At 37.7% G+C, this 24,298-nt stretch overlaps 1 protein-coding gene across 2 annotated transcripts in view; it reads right to left on the reverse strand.

The window, feature by feature from the left end:
• The window catches only part of slc2a9l2 (solute carrier family 2 member 9, like 2), a 123,609-nt gene that overhangs the window by 14,218 nt on the left and 85,093 nt on the right, over positions 1-24,298 (reverse strand). For both annotated transcript variants that reach the window (XM_053514772.1, XM_053514771.1), the window contains exons 10-12: positions 22,735-22,836; positions 14,752-14,827; positions 1,490-1,617 (exon numbers count right to left, since the gene is read on the reverse strand). In XM_053514772.1, the coding sequence (XP_053370747.1) occupies positions 1,490-1,617; positions 14,752-14,827; positions 22,735-22,836 (306 nt within the window). The remainder of the gene's footprint in view (positions 1-1,489; positions 1,618-14,751; positions 14,828-22,734; positions 22,837-24,298) is intronic.

Below are 24,298 nucleotides of genomic sequence, written 5' to 3' on the forward strand. Positions count from 1 at the left end.
GAGTATAAGATTGTCCCTGATGAGCAAGCCAAGGGCGATGGTGACAGTGGCAAGGAAAAACTCCCTGAGATGGAAATAGGAAGAAACCTTGAGAGGATCCAGACTCAACAGGGAACCCATCCTCATCTGGGTGATAACAGATAGACAACAGACATGATCTGCAGTCATACTGTGTGTTAAAAGGCATTCAATGTGTTGAATCTCTTGTTCCATACACTTAGTAGTGCCCTCATTCAGGGTTAGAGAGGGATTTGAGATTCAACCTTGTGTTAGAAGCTAGTTAGCCATAAAGAGAATAACACAGACAGCTCAGAAGCGATTTGGGTTGATTTGAAAGCAATAAGTAAGTAGTTGGTTGAGATAGCAAGACGTTATCAGATCTGTTATCTTACTGGGAGTTCTTTTTGACTTGTTTTGTATGTGGATTTTGGCACTGGCATCTTATAAGTACACTCCTTTTGACATCCAGAAGTGGCAATGCATTTATAAAATGGGTGGGTGGTGAACAGGTGTAGTGACGTTAGGTGCAAAAGAACAATTAGGCAAAATTCACTTTTAAGACATTTTTAGACTCTAGTGTGTGTCTATATACATAATATGTAAGAAAAGTACATTTACTGCTTTTGGTTCTTTTTCCATTTTTGTGTTGTATACAAGCCAGTTAGATTTTCCCTCTAATGTCACCTCATATAAGAAGATACTTTCTTCCAGTTTGTTGATCAGCTCTGATAGGGCATGGCTACGTTTTAAGACTTGTTTTTGTAATATTTCAACAAATGGCAGCACAGTCACAGGGAGCACCAAACTTCATGAGTCAGTGTGCCAAAAGACGTCGTCCTGTGTAAATCGGGAGGTGTGCAACTGGTCTTATTCTGACCACGTGCATTACCACGTCTGCTATTTCATCATGGACAGCAAGTTCAAAAAAAGAGCAAATGTGAAATTCTGCGTGAAACTGAGTAAATCCGCCACAGAGACGTCCTTCATGTCGAGAATCATAACCAGTGAAATAACTTGGCTGTATGGGTACGACCCTGAGATGAAGCACCAGTCTTCACAGTGGAAGAGCCCATCATCTCCACGACAAAAAGGCGTGGCAGGTCCACAGCTCGACCGAGTGCATGCTCATCATCTTTTTCGACATTCATATTCTACTGCTAGGTTTTAAGGCGTCTGGGAAGATGCAGGGCAAAAGCAACCAGACCTGTGGGGTGCAAATCTTAAAACATTTTGACACCCCCTTGTATTTGAGCTGAAGTATTAATAGAACTTTTGGGGAGCTCTTAAACCTTTGTCAACTTAGAGAAATAGTAAAATATCAAACGGTTGAAAATAATGTTTACAGCACCAATTTGTCTCCATAGGATTCTAACAATATAGCCATATCAGAACACACTTAAGTCTTATATGGTATGGGTAAAGCCTATGATTGGTTTTGTGTGACTTATGTTTAAAAAGACAAAGACATACATAATATACGCACTCCTACCTGTATAAAAGGGAAGATGAGGCCCACGATAAAGTTTGACAACCAGTTCACAATTCCAGCCACCAAAAATGCAGCGGGACGATACGTCTGCTCAAACAACTCCCCGGTCAGAATGAAGGGAATGCCACCTGAGAGAAAGACAGGCAGAAAGAGACAGAGGGTGTAAAATGTCACATGCGCTAATCGCCAGGAGAATTATTATTAATATTCATCATTCTCTCAATAATTAGTCCCTAACGATTCCACTGCAAAGCCATACAAACCCCCTCTCGCCCCGCGGTCCAGACTAATCCCATGTTTTTTCACCTGAGAGAGAGAGAATATCTGCAGCATCTGGGCAGCCATCCAACACACACACAGTGAAAAGTGCCTCTTAATTAGCATTTAGCCAAAGGACGATTTAACAAAGCCATTTTAACTTGGTTTAAAGAGCTGCTGTGTAGAAACTGGATATCAAGTACGTTTAGCAAGAGTAGTGCATTCACTTGGAAGCTTGGGGAGTGGAACTTCAAGAATTACAGCCACGTGATGTGTGCTATCACTGGTAAATTTGATGCTGCTAATGAGTAGGCCACATGGCACCACTCGTGGATTGACTTCATTAAAGTTTTGTTGGTCATCTTGAAAAGTTTTGCTGATGCACAGATACAAAAGGGAATCTTAATCTAAGAAGAAAGCTGTATAGGCAGTCTAGGTGAATCATCCTGTTAGGAATTTGATGTGGTACTGTGACTAAATGTATTTAACACACATGCGATTTGTGATAAGGAAGTTTGTATTGTGTGTGTTTGCACAGTATGTGTGTGGGAATAAGCATAATGGTTGTGTTAAATAGTGAAAGGGTAATTGGTGCCTTGAGACCTACTGTAAGACCTGAGGCAGTGAGAGACAGACAATGAGTGAGGGATGGAGGAAAGGGGGAGTAGTAAATAGAGAGGTAAAGAATAAAATTACAAAGGGACAATCAAGATGAAAAGGAAGAGGAAAAAAGGAGAGAAAGACAGGTAAGGGAGAGGAGGGAGAGCGAATGAGAAAGAAAAGTAGTCCCGACATAAAAAAGATACTGTAAGATAAGGGAGTGATATAATAAAGAAAAGAAAGAAAATGAAAAGGGAAAGGTAGAGAGATAAAAGAATGAGAAAGAATAAAAGTGGATTGAATTGGGAGCGAACCTTTACAGATGCAAATGATGAGAGAGACAGACAGAAGAGACAATAAGAGTAGAGAGAAAAAAAGAGGAAGAAGAAACAGCTAAAAAGAAAGATATACAGAGGGAAAGAAAAGGTGAAAAGAGGAGAGAGAGAGCTATGGAAAGTAAAAGAATAAAGCAAGAGATAGATAGATAGACAAAGAGTGAGAGAGACAGAGAGGGAGAGAATTGGGGCAGGGGTTATGAATTAAGTCTCAAGCAACTGCAGTATGAGTCATTCCTCTAACTTCCATAGTGCATACACACACACACACACACACACACACACACACACACACACACACACACTCACACACACACACTTCTGCTGCTGTAACATCAGTGCTAGCACGATGTGAGTTTATCATCTGACATCAGACCCAAGAATGACGCCACTGACCGTGCCTTTCTCTTGTCTTGTGATCACCTGCAACATGACTATAATCAAGTCAGATTTCTCTCCTGGAGAACACTAGGTGAAGGGAGCAGCCTTGCCTAGGGAGTATAAAGTAGTAGCTCCAAATTCATACAAATTCATACAAATTCACATTTCATACAAACTTAAATGATTCTTTTGACTGTGTAAAGCTGCTTTGCGGCAATGAAAATTGCTAAAAGCGCTATATAAATAAAATTGAATTGAATTGAATTGAATTCAAATGAGTTTTAATACAGGTCTATAGTGTTAAGGGGAAGTTTTGCAGAAACAGCTCTCTGGTCAACCTGCACCCTTCCCTACATTCAGTCACACGATTTTTAAATTATTCCACGTGAAATGAGTAAGAGACTGGATGTCAGAATTAACATTTTTATTTAGGGTTTTATTAATTTATTCATATGGTTTTGGAACATGGCTTTGGGGATTTGCTTATTCAATCAGAAGAGCATTAGTGAGTCCAGGCACTGATGATACACAAGCAGACCTGCAGCAGTCTGACCATTCCATCCTAATTGTATTTATTGGGGTTGTGGGCTCTGTGCAGACCATAACAACTTTGGCAAACCACGCTTGTATGGTTTTTGCTTTGTGCACAGGGGCATTGTCATACAGGAACATATTTGGGCATCTCAGTTCCAGTGAAGGATGATTGTGCATAAGAATATGTGACTGGGGATGTTCTCAGCCTGCTGCCATCAATGTTCTCCACAAATTGTTAGGTGAGCAGCTGATGCTGAAAGCAATGCCAAGATGTCACTGTTGGTCACTGTTATATTGGTCATGGAAGAGCCTTAACCTTCAACTGGTAAGGTGTGTCATTTTGAATAAAGGCACCAGCAAAACATACACATGCACTCAGTTATTAAGCAAAACTGGTTAGGAATCCCAATTCTTTAAAATTACAGGTAGAATTTGATATCAAAGCATGGGCACAGTAACACCGTGGGTATATTACCGCCTCACAGCTCCAATATCCCTGGATCTTAAGCTTCAAATCCACTCTAATCCTAACCAGTATAAAGTGGTTGCTTAACATAGTGAAGTATATAATTACTTTGACCTAATTATTTTATACTCCAGAAACATAATTAATGAGCCTGATTAACCAGTGTGCAGAGGCGGATAAATCCTGAACATTGCTGGCTTCCTTCTTCTACAGACTTTTACATACAGTATTACATTCACTTCATTTTAGATAACCAAAACACGACTAAGTTAACTGGTAAAATTTCATCTCACCTCTAAAGAATATATGCATTCAAGTCTGACACGGTGATGCATTTTCTTTAATGAAAAACATAAACAGGAAACAAAATACCATCGTCCATTTTGTTCCTTGAATCAGTTGAAAAAATAAAATAAGGAATTGTCTAAATCAATAGTTCTGTTGACATGACGGCATTTTTAATGGTTTAATGGCTAAAATTAGTGTCAAATAAATCATCACTTGGGTTTGTTTTTGTGAACAGCTAAAAAGTGTCCCTGATCTAAATTATCGTTGACGTTCACTGGAAACATTATGCTTCAGTACCCTGTCATGTTCAAAACTAAATAACCGAATAACAGACATAATTGAATGTGCTCCAGAAATGCGCACTGCATTGATTTTTCCTTGAATTCCAGCCATGACTGGAATTAAAGTATGGTTCATTGATTGCCTTTGTTGTAAATATACGCTGTTCCTTTCTATTTTAAGGTGCACATATGAATAAAATAAAACATTCACTGCTGGGCCATTTATAAATTATTCCATGTGAAATGGGTAAGAGACTGGATGTCAGTATAAACATTTTTAATGAGGTTTTTAATTTTATTCATTTATATGGTCACAATGTCTTTCCTAGACATTTCCACAATCTCACTATACTGTAAAAAAACATTTTTTCCCAAGTCAGTTGTGAATTCTAGATTCGTATTTAACACAACAGTTGTGCATGTTGGTATTCAGATGTAAAATTCTGACCCTGGACTTTGGTCCGTGACACATTTGTCTAGCATTTGAGATAACCACAATTTATCATACAAAATTTTTTTTCAGCCATAAATACTCCCAATAACCTTGTAACGGGGAACAGCGCAAAATGTAGATCGAAGGAGCAGGTGATGCCTACAGTATTGTCCTTGAGAGGATGACATAAAAGTAATGGGGTTAAATGCAAGCGTTGGTGTGGAGAAAAGGTTTGTGTGTGTGTGTGTGTGTGTGTGTGTGTTTGATGCTTGTTCGACACAGGGAATAATCCCCTGACTGATCTGAACGAAGATCTACTGGTGAGAACGCTGAGCCCTTAAAAATCTGTACAGAGCCGTGAATTCTCCTTTTTTCTTGACAAAAAGGAACCACCTACACCTAGTGGGTAGGCGCCCAAAATTCAGGAGCAGGTCTTCAGCACAGTCACAGGGTCTATGAGAGGAATAATGCCTTTTAGGCCTTTTGTTTGAAACAAATCTCTTTAATGTCTCTAAGGCTCCTTAAGTAGTCAAATGGAATTTGGAATTTCCTTGGGGATCAATAAAGATTCAATCAATTAATCAATTAATTAATCCTAGCACCAGTTGGAGCTGAGTTATATATAAACATGACTTATATACTGTAAAATGATTTCTGTTCTGAATAGTGACTGGAGCCGTTTTTCTGACTGTGGGTCCGGATCCTTGTGTTCATCCATTTAGTGTGGACACTGCCCTAGGGATATGGCAGTATCCCTAGGGCATGCTTTTAAGTCCATGGAGGCTTCTAGTTTAGTCTCCCCAGTCAAGAATGATAAAGAAAAAAGAAACCGGAGCTATGTCGGCCAGAGCTTTGAGCCGTGCCAGACCCCCTTCCATGACCATTGCCATTGGCTTCAGGTGGGTTAAAGAATAAATATAAAGGCCTGTTACCCTTGTAATTAGTGGACCAAAGGGAATTTCCAGCCAGATGTTCGGTATGTCTTTAATGCAAAAGTATTTCTATTCTTATCAGCAACTCATATAATATCTACAGTATAATATCATGGGTATTGAACTCATCTTTAAATTCCTCTGAGAGGCCTTGGATGTTCCAACCAGATCTGGGATAATGTTACGTACCCTTATGGTATGTCAGTGGTTGAATATGTAATGTAAGTTTAATTAAGCATGGAGTGACCTATTTCCAAGGGCTATTTTGGCCCTCTTAGAGGGAAACGGGGATAGCTGCATCTCAAACATAACTGAACCCTGCATAAGAAATAAATTGCACCTGCCCACTCCCCCTGCATAAGGCTGTGGAGTCGGTAATCTTGTCTCAGTCAGCAGAGTGACTGCGCAATTCATGAATTCAGCTCCTGGAGTTTATTTCACGAGTCAAATCACGATTTGGCTTCATGGGAGAAGCAGCTTGGGGCTGTGACAGGGGCCTGGATCTGGGCAATGTGCTCTGACACACCATGCACCTCTGCAAACGTTGCACCTCCGGTCATTGCTTCATTGTTTTTGTCGAGTATGGTGGCCTGACCTACCACGATTTCTTCTATTCGCTCCACATTAGTGACACTTTCTTGGCACAGACATACTGTTACAGGAAACAAAATGAGATGCCAAAAAAAAAAAAAAAGTGCCAAGTGATGCGTGTTGTCCCTGAGCAGACGAGGGGACAACATGGCAAGCTTTGGGATGGGAGAGAAAGTGTGTGCGCGTTTGTGAGACAGTAAGATTGACCCCAAACAAACATGACCAAAATGAGCCATCTCGCTGGCTTAACTAAACCCTCTCTCTGACTGATGCACATGTCAAGCACTGATCGATTTCTTGTAACCAAAATCACACAAAACCTTCCCTCAATAAAACTCTCCTTTAATGTGTAGTCCCTGACTTAACAATAGACTTAACAATAAAGCTTTCCTTATGATAAACTAAACACCAACGTACCACACTTTTCCAAAAGGTGGCAAAATGTAAAGTTTCCTCCTCCAGGCCACATTACGTGTCCCCAAATTTCAGACCGATGCTTTTGTTTCGAAGCAGGTGTCCAGACACCATTGAAAAACCAAATCCTAGACATATCTACTCCACTTGCCCACAAAAAAGTGTTTTGCATAATGCAAATGGCACAAGATTAATTTTTATTTACAATGTCTGTAACATTCTAATATTGGCAATCATAATGCAATGTGAATACTCACTCTGTGTACTTACTGACAAAGATATCAAGCATTTTAACTCTTCTATGATTCAAAAAGATCCATTAAACATCTCTGATCATCAGACACTATAAAGGGCATCATTATACATTTTGCCTGATTACCGTACACTTCTTCTTACTATTACACACAAGAAATAAAATACTAACTATATAATTAAGTACATTATTATCACTTTTATTAAACGTAATTATAAAATCGTGTCCCTCACTGTGTAACTAAAATGAATGAATTTAGTAATAACATATATCATAACTGCTTAAAAGTGGCCTGCCATTGTAGGAGAAAGAGACAGTCAGTGCAGGTACAAATGCATCCTCTGGCCAGATTGAGGAAGCTGTAGTTTCAGTGCCTGTCAGCCCAGTAAAGGAGGCATGTTTTTATATAAAAAAAAAAAAAGTTGTAGTCTCCGTGCCTGTCAGACCCACAGAGTAAGGCCTTGTTTCTCTGTGTGTGTGTCAGTCTAGTGAAGGGTGTGTAAGCTTTGTGCATGTGAAGAAGGCCTGGTTCCTCTGCCTGACAGTCCATGTAGTCTCCGAGCCTGTTAGTTCCCGTGAAGAAGGTGTAATTTCCCTGCATGTCAGTTAACATGAAGCAGGTATGGTCTCTGCACTGTCAGTCCAAGTAAAAGAGGCTCGCCACCTGTCCCTATCCGTCCAATCCAGTAAAGAAAGCGTGGTCACTCTCTGCCTGTCAGGAATTGTAGTATCTGTCCTTAATAGCTGCAATAAAAGAGGTGTAGCCTCTGTGGATGTTAGTAACCAGGGAAGCCAGGGTACCTGACAGACGATGCATGGTCTCTGTGTCTGTTAGCTACATTAAAGGAGGCATCCTTTCCCAATTTGTCAAACCCAGTAAAGAATAGGGGATCAATGTGCCTATCAGTCCCAGTGAAGGAGCTGTGTTCTGTGTGTTTAAAAAAGAGTTCCAGTAAATAAATATAGCCATGCAGATATAAGTCCTGTGTGTCTGTCAGGAAGGGTTTTCTGCCTGTAAGTCTAAATGAAGTATACTGTAACATAACATTATAACCACTTGAGTAGGGCAAGTTGGTCTTTCCCACAGTAACATTTTTAATATTTCATTACAATGATGGCTGGAAATGGGTCGAATATATTGAGCGGCAAGTGAACTCCCATTTCCTGAAGTTGATGTGTTGAAAGGAAAAATATAATCAAGCATAAAGATTCGAGTGACTTTGACAAGGACCAAATTGTGATGAACAACTCCAAAACTGCAGATCTTGTGGGATGTTGCTGGTCTGTAGTGGACAGGACATACCAAAAGTTCTCCCGTAGCGAAAACTGGTGAACAGGATAATGGGCGACCAAGGCTCACTGGTGCACATGGGGAGCGAACGCTGGCCTGTGTAGTTCGATCCTATTGAAGCGCTAGTGTAGCTCAAATTAAGGAAAAGGTTAATGCTGGTTGTGATAAAAAGGTGTCAGAACACACAGTGCATCAGTGTTTTGGTGGCAAAGACAGGAACTACTCGAAATTAGGCAGGTGGTCATAATGGCATGGATGATCAGTGTGTGTTTTCTGGGTGAAGCATACGTATTCTGATTCTCTGGCAGAGCACCTTCCTGACAGGCACAGATGCTGATAGGCACGGTCTCGTTTCTAAACACACCCTCTAAATGAGCTCTGTGCTTGTCATATCCAGTGGAGAAGGCAGGGTGTTACCTGTTTCTGTCAGTTCTAGTGAAGGAGGCTTGTCATCTGTCCCTACCATTCCAGGGAAAATATGTATCTTTTCTGCCTGTCAGTGAAGTCACTTGATAACTTAAAAGCTATCGCAAAACAAGATATGCTTTATCTGCCCAAGACAAACCATATTACACTGTTGTGAATTAATTCACGTTTACATAAGAGTTTAATACAGTATATTATTCCTTCTTTCTTTCTTTCTTTCTTTCTTTCTCTCTCTCTCTCTTGGCTACAGTGCTGTGTTTGTAGCTCTTGTGTATAGCCCTCTGTTTGGTGCTGACTCAACCTGCTTAAGGCATCGTTCAACAACAGCTGTCTACTCACAAGCTGCAAGCATCTTTAAATTCATTAAACAATATCTCTTGTGAGTTAGGAGGAAATACAGGATCTGCTGGCGGCCGCGCAGGCCCTGTTAACAAGAATGATGTGTGACTATGGATCAGTTCCTCAGCGCCCTCTTTTATGCAATGCTAAGGTCGTAGGAAACGCAAGAGTTGCTGATCTGAAAAACACACAGAGGCCACAATACTCATGGACTAGAGACAGCTTAAAATAGCCATTGCTCCCTTGTCCCAGAGGGACACCCAGCCCATGGGATCAACAATGATGTATATCAAGCCCACAAAAATTAACCAGTGCCTACTGACCCAGGGCATAGGAAGATTACCAGAGCTGGGTAAAAGATGTTTAGGGTTAGGGTTATTAAGGTGGATTAATGCTGAATTTTAAGTAAAAGAAATAAAAGAAATAAAAGAAAACTAAATAAAAGAAAACTATCTGAGATCTGGTGGACTCACGCAATCTATCTATTTATCTTTCAGATTGGCTGAACCTTGCCATATATCACAAAGCCAGAGAAAGTTAAGTAAAACTGAATCTGCGTTCTGCATAATGAAAGAAGCCCAGAGATCAGACCCAGTTCTTGTCAATTCTGGCCAAGCAAGAGATTTTTAATATTCCAAAATTTCGCTTTCTGGGACAAATCCCAATTGAAAACACAGTACAAGAAAGATGGGCAGCATCTCCTACTGTACCTGCATGCATAGTCTTCTGGAAACCCAATTTTGCACAAAAGGGGATGAGCCGAAGCATATAGTGACATGATATCTTCTGAGTCTGCAATATCTGTATATTATTCGTTGTTGTCTACAGATTTCCCAGGGACAATCAAATTTCTTATATAATTAGTCATCTTGCTGCTTCAGTGGATAATCTTCCTTGAATACTTGCAACATTAAATGCAGATGCTTTTTTTTTGCAGTCCCTGTTTGACTTAAATGCCCCTCTCGTGAGCATTAGTTAATTAATTTGCTGACTTTTTACTAAGATCTGTGGGATTCATCTTTATTCTTTTAACTTTAGAACAACAAGAGTAAGGCTATGACGCTTTAAATGTAGGTCGAAAACAAATTTGTTTACTCCTCTTAAAAATCTCCAATGTATTTTTACAAAAAAAAAAATTACTATCCATTTGACAGGGTAAGTATTTTATCCTTTCCTTGAAAACCACATAGCTGGCCTTCTGGGTTGAAAAGCCGATCAAACTTACTGTAGCAACAGTAACCAAGTGGGCATTGCTTAGCAAACATCCAACTGAGATGCTGAAGTTTAAAAATTCTAACAGTTATGCCTTCATAACGTTCGTCTCTGTTGAAATAGCAGACAATATAAAATTTTTTAAATGATATAACCTCATATTTTTTTTAAGCTTGGTGCATAAGTTGCCTAATTACCTCTTTACTCTAGTGGCTAATTTAAGGTAATTAGGTTGGAAAGATGGGCAATTACATGCAAACAGAAAGCACTGCAGAAGTGCCCACTCACAGGTAACCTAGTCGGTCTGCAGACTGTTTTTTTTTTTTTTTTTCATGCGTGCTATAATTAGAGAAGTATAGTTTTGCACTGAGAAAGAAACAGCTGGGTTTAACAGCTGCATGCTGATAAAGCATACAATAAGGTTGAACTCAGACACACTTTTGTTTGTAGTAGCACTTCAAGTAGCACTAAAAATACCATTTTAAACACTGTGTATAAAATAATGTCTTGTTTAATAGGTTTTTACTCCCTAATGAATTGCTAAAAATTCACCTACGAGCATTTCAACATGTTGAACATTATTAAAATCTCATAAAGTATTCACCTCATTGGGAGTAATTCTCTTTCTGCTGTTTTGCAACATTAAATTTAAGTATAACAGGATTTTAAATATATTCACTGGTCCCCTCATTAGGTAAACCTAGCTTCTGGGTTGAACCTTCCAAACTTTTACCTTCAGAACTGCCTTAATCAATCTGGGCATTGATTCAACAAGGTGCTGGAAACATGTCTTACAGATTTTTATCCATATTGACACAAGAGCATCATGCTTTATTGCTACAAATTTGTCGACTGTACATCCATGATGCAAATCTCCTGTTCCACCAGATCCTAAAAGTGTTCTACTTGTTTAAGATCTGGTAACTATGGAGACCATTTGAGTACAGTAAACTCATTGTCAGGTTCAAGAAAGATGATTGTAGCTTTGTGACATTGTGCGATACCTTTTCGTCATAAAGAAATGGACATGGTCAGCAACAATACTCGGGTTGTTCATGCCATATTTTGATTGTACCATCCGAAAGTCACAGCAGAAATAAGCGAGTCTTATCAGACCAGGCAACTTTTTCCAACCTTATGTTGTCCAATTTTGGTGATCTCATGCAAACTGTGTTTCCTGCTCTCAGCTGACGGGACTATCACCTGGTGTGGTCATCTCAAGCAGTAGGCCTCCTGCTTCAAGGAACGTGTAGTGCATTCAGAGATGCTCTTCAGCATACCTCTGTTGTAAAGAGATGTTATTTGAATTACTGGTGCCTTTCTATCAGCTCAAACCAGTCTGGCCATTCTCCTCTGGCATCAACAAAGCATTTTTGTCACATAATTTCCACTCAGTGGATATTTTCTCTTTTTTAGACATTCTGAAACCCCAAGAGATGGTTTCGTGTGAAAATACAGTACCAGTAGATCAGCAGTTTCAAAAATACTCAGACTAGCCCGTCTGTCACCAACAATACCAAATGCCCTGCTCAAAGTCACTTAAATCACCTTTCGCTCCCATTCTGGTGCTTGGTTTGAATTTTAGCAGATCATCTTGACGATGTCTACATGCCTAAATGTATTGAGTTTCTGTGATTAGATTAGATATCAGTGTTAAAAAGCTGTGCGTAAGTGTGTTATATGCAGTCCCTGGGTTAAGAATGTATACTTACTAACAGAATGCCTATTACTGTATATTTAAACTATGAATTAAATACAGTGTCTTGTAATAACAAATGCACACACTACTTCTCTGATGCACATACTGTAAAACCCCAGCCACTTTCAGTCAGAGCATTTTGCTGTTTAAACTGTGTTGAGGGTGTGTTGATACAGTATTGGGCCTACGTTTTTCTCCAATTTACCATGCCACAATATGTTGTTAGTTTTTGTATGCATAAAAAGATAAAACACATACCATATACTGAACTAATGTGGATATTTGACTGGTGCTAAATGAGAATCGAAAGTCGCTCTGACTTAACTGGAAATTTCGACTTAAAGTCAAGACTTTTGGAACAGATCTTGTTTGTGACCTGAAGACTGCCTGTATTTAAATGTCCCTAAATTTCTTGAATGCTCACATCAAATATAATACACACCATATAAAACAACACACATGGTATTAGGTTATTAAGTTACAGGTTTCTTGCAAGAACACTATTGTCAAGTGCAATTCAGCTCTCATAAAGACCATATCAGGAAACAATACCAAAACTTACCTCTGCTTCAAAGGAAAATCACCAATTAACACCATCTCAGATTAGAGCCAATATGAAGGCTTTTCAGATCATAAGTAGCAGACACATCTCAATATTAACTGTTCAAAGGAGATTATTGCATATTTAGGACACTGTTAGTACTGTTAGTGTTTTACAATGTAGAATTAAGTAAAAATCAGGAAGGACCATGGAGTTGGAAGATGTGTCCAAACTTTTGACTGGTCCTGTATGCTCAAGTCTACGTGTCCAAGTGTAGACTTAAACAAGAAATATTTCTAACTTTGGAAGGTCTTGGCAGAGTAAATTTGTTCTGGTGTCATAAAGACCAGCATGGTGCTTTAAGATAAAGAAACAATCATAGAGAACAACAGGCATTAGGGGAATTGTCTCAAGTGTCCAAGATGCCAGGCAATTGCCTGCAAGGATGCCACTTACTAATAGAGTTCAACATTTAAATATCTCTGTGCCTGTCATCAAGAATGTTGGCATTACTGGAAATTGTGAAGCGATCACCTCTTCCACTAAGCTAGAACTCTATGCCAAAGACACAATGCTCCAACAGGACAATGGCCAAAAGCACAGGACTACAAAAGGTCTGCAAGATCTTTCAAGGGTTGCTTGAAAAATATGGTTTAAAATAACAGAGTTAAAATCCTGTCTGGAAAATTGAAGTTTACAGTTTTCTAGGATTCTCAAGGGCCAGAATTGGAACATTATCAGGAAAAAGATTCAACAATCAACAGTGCTGGTTACAGTGAGATGCTTATTGAAGAGCTGAAGCCTAAACTTCGGATTAAATGCAGGGGACTGCAATCCAAGGGTGTTGTGATCTTGCATGACGATGCACGTAGACACTGTCGACGATCTGCAAAAACTTCATTTTGAGGTGTTAAAGCATCCTCCCTATAGTCCTGATCCCGCTCCATCAAACTTTCCCCAGGTTGGTCCCCTAAAAGCAGCCCTAAATGGATGAAGGTTAGCCCAGCTCAGCCTAAAACTTTTTTTTAATGATGGCTTATGAAAGCTTGTTAACAGATAGACAAAGTGTATTAAAGAGCAAGACGATTATGTTAAAAAATAATCTATAGCCAGAGTGCGAATAATTTTTGACTCGCCCTTTTATTATAATATGTGAATATTACAGCGGTCCTATATCATAAATCTGGATAAAAAAATGTAGGTTGGTCAAGGCCTAGGGGTCAATTAACACAATAATTTCAAACCCCTGCATTAGCTACTTAAAGTACCATGCAGGGTCTGTAGCTGGTATGTAGATTTAATATATACTGTATATATAGGTATACATTTATTATGATGCATAATATTTCATAAATTGTATGCCAAAAATGTATACATTTATAAATAAAATCTTGGATTAAAATTAGGTTGACCATTATATTGGTTCTTCCATGATCATTTTTTGCAGTTCTGCTACATTTGGTTAATTACTATGTGATTATACACATTGGTTATCTGGGACACACAGATGACTATGGTTTCGTTCAACAAAACATTTTCTCACAATTTCCTCCAATTTCTACCATAGAGAGTGGGCCAAAAAAAAAAAAAGTTTAATTATGGAAAACCTGTATACAAATTTATAAATAAAACTGAAGGTAGAGTCTCTTACACATCAGCATCACGCTTACAGAAGAAGAGCTAAATCATTTACCAAGCAATTTAATACTCCATTTAGTCCACAAAGGGAGCTGCTACTGCTTCAGTTCTCCACTGCAGACCAGATATGAAACAAATGGACCTGGAACTGATATATGAGGGGCTGTGTTCCAAATCGAGATGGAAAATCTGCAAGTGCTGCACTACTGAACACAACAAGGCCTTTTAAAATGCCTGACTGGCTGCATCCCAAACACACAAAAAAAGCTGTGATATGGATTGTGCATGAAAGGTTATGTATGTTGTGTGTGTGTGTGTGTGTGTGTGTGTGTGTGTGTGTGTGTGTATACCTGGGCCAGAACAAAAAGACGCGATCAGGGCCAATATGGAGATGAAACTCATATATGGCATCCATGAATAACTGTCCTGAAGAGAAAGATAGAGAAGGGAAATTATATCAGTTATACAGTACTGTGCAAAAGTCTTGGGCCACCCCTAATTTCCTCATGTTAAATTAAAGTATGTAGATTACAACCCTGAATTCTGGAAAAGTTAGGACATCTTTTAAATTTGAATAAAATGAAAACTAAAAGACTCTCAGATCACATGAGTCAATATTTTATTCACGATAGAACATAGAAAACAAAACAAATGTTTAAACTGAGTAAATTGTGCACTTTTATCCACTAAATGAGCTCATTTCAAATTTGATGCTTGTTACAGGTCCCAAAAAAGTTGGCACAAGGGCAACAAAGGGCTAAAAATAATCTAGCATCAGCTCTGTAACATGATTAGCCATAAAAGGGATGTCTTAGAGAGGCAGAGTCTCTCAGAAGTAAAGATGGTCATAGGCTCTGCAATCTGTTCTTCAACATCAAATTGCAAAGGCTTTGCAAATCTCATCATCTACAGGGCATAACATCATCAAAAGATTCAAATAAAAACTGAAGAAATCTCTGTGCGCAAGTGACAAGGCCAAAGACCTTTGTTGGATGGCCGTGGTGTTCGGGCCCTCAGGCGATACTGCATCACTCATCGGCATGATGTGACATTGACGTTACTAAATGGGTCCAGGAATACTTCCAAAAACTACTGTTGGTAAACACAATCCACCATGCCATCTGCAGATGCCAACTAAATTTTGCTCTATCATGTCAAAAGGAAGTGAACATGGTCCAAAAGTGCTGTCGGGTCCTGTGGGACTAGGTTCATTTAAAATGGATTGTGGAAAGTGAGACGAGTCCAAATTTGACATTCTTATTGGAAAAAATGGACAACGTGTCCTCCGGGCTAAAGAGAAGGGAGACCTCCAGTTTGTTATTAGCGTTCAGTTTAAAAGCCAGCATCTCTGATGGTATGGGGTGCATAAGTGCATAAGGTATTGGCAGCTTGCATGTTTTGGAAGGCACTATTAATGCTGAAAGTTATATAAAGGTTTTAGATGACATCTATTTCAGGGAAGGCCTTGTGCATTTCATCAGGACAATGCAAAACCACATACTGCAGCTATTACTACAGCTTGGCCTTGTTGTAGAGGAGTCTGAGTGCTGAATTGGCCAGCCTGCCATCCATCATCTTATCTATAGAGAACATTTGGCGCATAATTAAACAAAAAATTTAATTTTAAGGAAATTAAAACAAATATTTTACTGCAACAGGCTACAAAGTTCCCAAAGGTCCGATTAAAAAAAGTTACTGTTTATGTAACAACCTCAGAGCAACCTCATTTCCCCTCTCGTCTATTCCAACCACTCTGTATTCAGCATCACTAGGATACTAATCACTGACCTGATTATCTGTCATCATCTCCACCTGCTTTTCACTGGTTCATGCCTTCAGTTTGATGTTTTTTCATGCTTAAATGATTTATCGGTCACTGTGTGGCTTAACAAACAAAACCATTCCTTGCTAAAAAAAAAAAAGCCATTAAAAACGACATAAAAAAAATACAAGAAAGTCTGACTCTTTTGAAGGAAAATGTCAAGAAATGATGAGTGCCTCGACTTTTGCCCAGTACTTTATGTCAGTCCTACTGTATATATTGTCTCAATTATGTTGAATGGAAATTTTAAAATACTTTTGTACACCTTTTTATCAGAAACTTGTTTCCAATAAATACATATAGTGCGAACTGGAGGAGAAGGCTCACAGTACTGGATTTACAGATACAGTTTTGACATTATCTTATAAAACGAATCACAAGCTAGTAAACTCCATATGATATTGTGTACTGTGTGTAAATTAGAATAATAAAAAAAATTATTAATTGTTTTATTTGGATTTTATTTTCTTGTTATTGTCTGTTTATAAAGTCTGTTACTATGTCGGCAGCTATTTTGGGGTTGTACTGTACATCACTTCGGCCAACTGTGTTGTGCTAAATGTCCTTTATAAATAAATTTGACTTTGACATGCTTCCACTTTTCTGTGCACTTTGTGGCAAAACAGCAGCATGACTGTGAGACAACTATCACAGAGGCGACCCTAGTAGAATACATATTTGATCTGATCTATTGGACTGAAGCTTTTTTCCTTTAACTCAAAGACTGAGAGCGTTAAATTCAGGCTAAAAGCAAAGTGTTTTAATGCTGTTAAAATACAGCTCAGAATTCAAATAACAACAATCCTTCCATCAAGGATGTTGGCAGTAGTGTGCTTCTGTGGGGGGGTTACTTTTCAGCAGGAAAAAATGAAAATCTTTTATTAAGTCTCAACTGATGGCTGGTCATGAACAAGTTCTCTAGAACAGAAAAGCTGCTCATAAAACAACAATATGGACAGATCTATTGAACTGATGCTATTTTCGTTTACCAGTTCACACTGCTTGAGCGGATAACGGGCCATGCTTCACCACTCAATCAATTGCAATAATCTGCTTTAGTGGAGTCAGGCCCAACATTTTTAAGTGCTAGAATACAGATAAAGATAGATAAAGTTTATTCAAATCAATATCAATTTCTTTTTGTATTAATATGTGGCGTATAAGAACTGTTCAACGAGTCCAAGAACTAGGTATGATTCTCTATCTTTCTTTCTCTTTTTATGGCATCTGAAAATAAAGATATTCATACAGCAAATCTCTCATTAACTCTCTAGATCCAGCAGCTGTTTTCGCTCTTCCATCAGAGCCATGGTTTCTTACAATAACTTATCTAGATTTCAAATTTCATCTAGAAGAGAGAAAGAGGAAATAAGCTGCAGACCCAATAACAGTCAAGCTGATTTATGTGGAGGAGACTGATATAAGTATAGATATTCATAAAGGAAGAAACCAGGAGCATGTTGTGTTCTGCCTCAGCTGACAATTCTTTATCACTTGAATTTGGTCCTTTAAGTCCAATTATGTAATGCTCATTATAACTAATGTTTATGTCTGTTTACAATAATGCTAATTTAAGTTTTCGTTTGTTTATTAGATTACTAATTTATGTTTTATTCATTTTAATATTGTTAGTTCAAATTTTTGTCTGTTTCCGATAATGTTAGTGTGTGTTTTTGTCTTTGTAAAATAATGCTAATTCGTGTGCGTTAGTTTACTATAATGCAAGTGTGTTGCCTGTTTACTATTTTATACAGTTTACCTTTATAGTTTACTTTTTTTTAACAGTTTTTATTCTGTTTATATTTTATACAGTTTAATGGTACTTTATTTGTTATAAGTCTGTTTAATATAATGCTAGTTTATATAGGGTTTTGTCTAATTTACTATATTACTAGTTTATATTTGAGTCTGTTTACTATAATGTTTGTGTTTTTGTCTGTATAAAATAATGCTTTGTTTTTGACCATGTTTACACAATGATTTGTGTTTAAGCATGTTTACTTTTGCTATACAGCTAGTTTATATTTTACTATAATTTACAATTTGTGTCTGTTTACCATTATGCTAGTTTATGTTTTGTCTGTTTACAATATGCCAGTTTATGTTTATGTCAAATAGTGGTAATTTTGTCAGTTATTTTCAATTTTGGTCTTAGTCTTAACGAAGTCCCGGGATAAATATCCCTGTTAGTTTTTATCATATTTGGTCAATCTTATGTTATTTTTGGTTAGTCTTGTATTAGTCGACTAAACGTCTGGACATTTTAGTCTAGTTTTAGTCAATGAAACGTCACATTGTAGCATCAAGATTATTATTAATTAACCCTACAGTCTATAGCCAAAACTGTTTTTTAAAAGGTTTTCACAAAATTATTTTTTTTAGCATTTAAAATGTATCTTTTCATCTGATGTTTACAGCTAATTATAATTATTTTTATCTATTAAAACAACTGCTGCACGTCTATACTTTTTTAAACTACAAAACAATAGGAGCAGTAGGGACATGACAGTGTACAAAGTTTTTTTATTTTTTTGGACGGTTGTAAGGATAGCTTCTATGGGTCACAATCATTTGTTAACCTACAGTATTAGCTTAACGTGTTTGGCAACGGTTTAACTAAAAAAAGAAAAGAAAATACATCACAACACAATTATGTTAACATGTGGTAACCACAAAGAGGCTGTGAAACTGGGTGATTATTATGGTATGCCTTGATGTGTCTCTTAAGGTTTGTGGTATTTTTCCCAGCAATCGTGTGCCCACACTGTTTCCCCTCCAATATTACCTTTCATCTGCCTTTTTTCTCCGGTTCAATTTGACAAAAATGGGCCCAAATAAATGTCTCTTCTCTTTCGCCCGAGTACTGTAATACTGCTGTGATGACGAAGGGTTAAAGATGACTGAGGTTGTAACATCCTGTGCAAACTACTCCTGATATGTCACGCACAGGGACCCGGGAAATATCGCTGCTTGTGCCATAATGAATGAACACCGTATCGCAGTGGATTGTGACAAAAATGATATGTTGATGAAAATAAAGGATAAATAAATAGTTTAAAAAAAAAAAAGTTTTATTAGTTTGTATTTTTTAAACCACATTTTAGTCCTGTCTTTTTTCAACAATATTGCATGCTGATTTTGTCACTGCCACTGTTCACTGATATCCGTGACGTCTCGTCTCGGTCACAGGAAAAGAAGTATTTGTTGACAAAATGAACACTGATGTCAAATAATGCTAATTTGACTTCTAGCCTTTTTTAAAAAACTATATCACAAGTTTATATTTTAAACAGTTTAATGCTAGTTTGTAGTTTTTAAGTTGTTTACAATAATGTTAATTTATGTTTTAGCTTGTTTATATCTAGATTATACTTTTTATGTTTACTATAATGGTAGTTTGTGTTTTGTCTGTTTACGATAATGCTAATTTGAGTTTTATCTTGTTTATTACATTCTTTATTTAGTTTAGGTTTTATCTTGTTTATTACATTCATTATGTAATTATTGTTTAATGCTAGTTTATGTCAGTTTTGACTGGAGGAATCACGTTGTACCACAGTCGTACAAATAGGAATAAATACGTAGGTTCCTATATGGATAGATGAATGGATGGATATGGATGTCTGTTTACAATAGGCTGGTTTATGTTAATGCTGGTTCATGTTTTAGCATATTTAATGCTTGTTAGTGTTTATATTTTTACAATAATGTCTGTGAAAATTTTCAGTCATCCGGATGAGGTTATCTGGAAGTCATGTCAAGAATTTCTTTCTTGTTAGGTATGTTTCACCACTCATCAGAGTAGCTTCTTCAGTCTGAGGGAAGTTGGTTTGTTTTTCATGTTTGTGTGCTCCAAGGTCAAAGGATATCCTTCCCTGTCTGAAAAGGCTCGAGGTATGAAAATATACAAGGGTAAAAATATGGGTGTGTGGGTATGACAGCAGCAGTATGATTGCATCTTATTTGTGTTGTTTTATTTACTAGCTTGTTTATTATGATGCTACTGTAGTTTGCGTTTGTCTGTTTACTGTAATGCTAGTTTAAGTTTGATCCAATTTAATATTGCTACTTTATATTTTAGTCTGTTTACTACCATAATGCTAGTTTATATTTTATTCAGGTAAATTCAATGATAGTTTATGGTTTTAATGGATACTTTTATGCTAATTTGTGCTATGATTGCATTTAGACTTTTCTGGTTTGATATATATTGTAACTGTAATGCTACTTTTGTGTACTTAGAGTGTTTACTGTAATTGCATCTTGGTGGTTCAGCTTGTTTACTAAAAATTTTAGTGGATTAAAAGATGATGATGTGTAGAATTTATATCTGACTAAGAATTACGGTATATTAATTCAAATGTGATTTACCAGACTCTGCCTATTCTTTTCCATTTTAATGGTGTATTTAAAGCAAACTTGTCACCTGCTTTTGACACTTGAAATTGTACATAAAAAAAAGCTAGGCATATAAGTGGAAAGTTATCTGATACAGTACATACTGTTGCTAGGCAACTGGACAATATGATCATAAAAATATATATTTTTTATTGTTTAACTGTAAATAAGTTTGCTAGCACATAGCTATTAAGCTTTTTATTAGTGTATATAAGTGTAAAGGTACAATAACGGTCATATTTAGTTTCACCCGAATTTCTGAACGAAAATGTATTTCAAATAAAGGTTTATTGTATTTAAAATGAAATGCTGGTTTACTGAACGAGTTAAACACTAGAAAAACAGGAAGGTGACCTTTTGTTTTTATTCCCTAAAGAACTCATTAAACCTACATGTTTGTGTGTGTCCCGAATGTCAGTTGGTGTTATTGGATTTTGGACATTCGTTATAGAATTTTCATATTCGTGCCTCTGTAAGACCTCCACAATGGATTTATAATGAGATGTGACTGAAGGGTAGACTTTCGGCGTTAATTCAATAGGTTTAGCAAAAAGAATGCATTAACTGTTAACTGTTTAGTAATAACTGCCATTTTTAACACAGACTCAAAAATAATTGGACAAACTAGCATTAATAAAAATACTGTATGAGGATTGTTTTTTAATATTTGGATGCAATGATTTTGTAGTCAATGAAGTCTGGAACCAATGACCCTCACCAAACGCTTGAGTTTCCTACTTGAGCTGAGTTAAGCTTAAAATCTGAGGGATGAACGGCCAGTCCCAACACATTTGCCGACCAAGAGAGAAACACACACATGCACGTGACAGGGTGTTGAATGTTTTCTAGTTAATTAACAGAAAAAGAGGCTTTGTCCGGTGCCAGACTCCCTTGTAAATTTATCTGCTAATACAGTGGTCCCTAACCTCCGGGCCGTGGATTGGTACCAGTTCATGGATGATTTTGTACCAGGCCGGACAGAAAGAAAGAAATAATAAATAAATAATCTCGTCTTTGGGGAAAAAAGGGGAAATGCCCCAATGACTCTGAGACTCCCAACAAAAAAGAAGCTGCATAAAAAAAATATGTCAAAAATCCTACCTGAATTACGGGTTTATCCCAACAGGTGACACATGCTCTAAGCCTGCTCTGTATTATAGATGCGGCCTTAGAAGTATGTTTGAGACATCTTCAACTCTGCCAACGTTCTGGTTTAAAATTAAGGTGGAATATCCTGAGATTGCCACAAAGGAACGCCTCCGTTTCCAACAACCTATCTTGTAAAACGCGATGTCTACATTGGCAGAGATGAAAGCGAAAGAACGACTGGATGTTAGGAATACACTTTGGGTGTGACTGTCTCTCATCACTACTCGATGGGTTTACACTGATTCTGTGTTATGGTACGTTGTATGTATGCACAGTTTATTATGCTTTGGCCGATCTTTGGAAAACTGTCTCGCAAAATATAGTCCGTGGTGCAAAAAAGGTTGGAGATCACTGCGCTAATACATAAAAGACCAAAAGCCATTTAGCATTCCCTTTAGTAATAAATAAAACAAAAGTGTTCTAGTGGGCGATAGGAAAAATAGCCATATAAGGAATGAGAGAAAACATAAAAACAAAAAACGAGTCTGCTGCGCCAACCCCACTATGGGAGTCTACAGAGGCAATAATTACAAAGATTGGTGCTGTCCTATCCTATGATGTAATCCTACATTACATTTCTATTATATTCTATTTTATGATTTATATTTTATTATATATTTTTATTATACATTCTTTAACTTCTTTATATTTCTATCTTTTTCTAATATTTCATTAAAATTTTTATTCTTATTGCTGTATATTATGTAAGCTTAAAAGTTTTTTAAATTCTCCTATTTTTTGTAATATTGAGGTCAACAGCAGTCGTATACGCATTTCACTCTATATCATACTGTGTATGACTGTGTATGTGACGAATAAAATTAGAATTTGTCCAAATACTTATGACCTGACTGTATGCTTGTGGGTGTCTATGGTACGAATTACTGTATACTGCCTCGGAGGTACCATGAGCTCTCTAATCTGTAACCTGTGACCACATTTGTTTAAAAGATGACCTTCTGACCTGGAAGTTCAAGAAGACAGTGAGGAGGCTGTAACACACGGCCATCGCCACGAAGCCAAATATCAGCAACAGCTTCCGTCCAACACGCTCAATCACTAAACCCTGAGAAACAGACAGACAATAAAATAGTCAATGATAAGGAGTATGGATAGACATAAGAAAAAAAGGGTAATTGAGTAAAACTATTTAACACACACACACACACACACAGGCAATGTGTCTAATAATAGCCTGTATAGAGTTTGAGGCAGCATGTGTGCACCCTGCAAATATAAATAGAAACACTCAATTCAGATCAGCCGCAGAGTTCTGACAGGTCACCTGATCTCTCTTCATTTCCTCTCTCTCCATCTCTCATCACTCTTTTTTTTTTCCCTTGTCCTCTCACTGACTGTTTCATTCTGTTTTCTACTTTGCTCCAGTCGCTTTCTCGCTCTGTCTCTTCACCAATTTTTGGAGTCAGTGCATGTTTGTGTGTGTGAGAGAGAGAGAGAGCGAGAGAAACAGAGACAGAGAAAAAAAAAGAGACTCTGATATGATTTGTCACCCGACTCTACTTATGGCTTCATCAGAGTGACAGCGGGCCCCGGGGGTTTCTCCGGCAACGTCCACAAACGGGAACAGGATAGTGGACGCACAAAGAACACTTGTGTCTGAGCTGTAAGAGTTGTGATGTCTATAAAAAGAAGACTGGACAGCATGCATATTCCTTCTTTTTTTTTATTTTTTATTACTAACAACATTAGTCTCCTCTATTTTGCCATATAGAATCTGATTTGAGAAAGGGCCCATGGACGGTGCTCTTGTTTGACCCCGCATACCCACCAACAGCCGGAAGTCTAGAATAGCCGGAAGTCATTTATTTTCAGTGAGAGCTGGCCATTTATGCCAAATGGGCCGAAGTGACTGTTAGTGACGCAGAACGGAAGAGTAAACTGACCAAATTAAAAGCAGAGCTACAGTACGTACTGATTACCTATAAAAGTGAGTCATGGTGGTAGGGCTCTGACTCTGACCTGTATTAGTCAATCAGGATTTGAATAAATCAACCGGTGAGTCATGTTTTTGCATAGTCAAAGCCAACCTTGATTCAGGATATGTTTATATTAAGCTGCTAAAATAAAAAGTGAAGTTAAAATTTACATCTACACATCTACGCAATGTAAGCTGCATATGAGATCAAAAACAACAAAAATCATCAATCTGTTAATTTCCAAGTTGTATGATTTGGTAGTGTATAATTGGACGTAAGTGGTGCCCTGTGATATATGCTGAGTGATGTTCCCTATCACTTGACCCTATACAGCATAAAAAGTATGGATAGAGATCTCATCTTACTCATCTTCCATACCGCTTTATCCTGTATTCAGGGTTGTGGGGACCTGGAGCCTATTTCAGGAGGCTTAGGGCACAGGGTGGGGTTTACCCTAGACAGGGTGCCAAACCATCGCAGGGCTCACACACATACACTCACACACTACGGGCAATTTGGGAACGCCAAGTAGCCTAACCTGCATATCTTTGGACTGTGGGAGGAAACCGGAGTACCTGGAGGAAACCCAGC

This window comes from Clarias gariepinus, chromosome 16, assembly GCF_024256425.1.
Source record: "Clarias gariepinus isolate MV-2021 ecotype Netherlands chromosome 16, CGAR_prim_01v2, whole genome shotgun sequence".
NCBI classification, from domain to species: Eukaryota; Metazoa; Chordata; class Actinopteri; order Siluriformes; family Clariidae; genus Clarias; species Clarias gariepinus.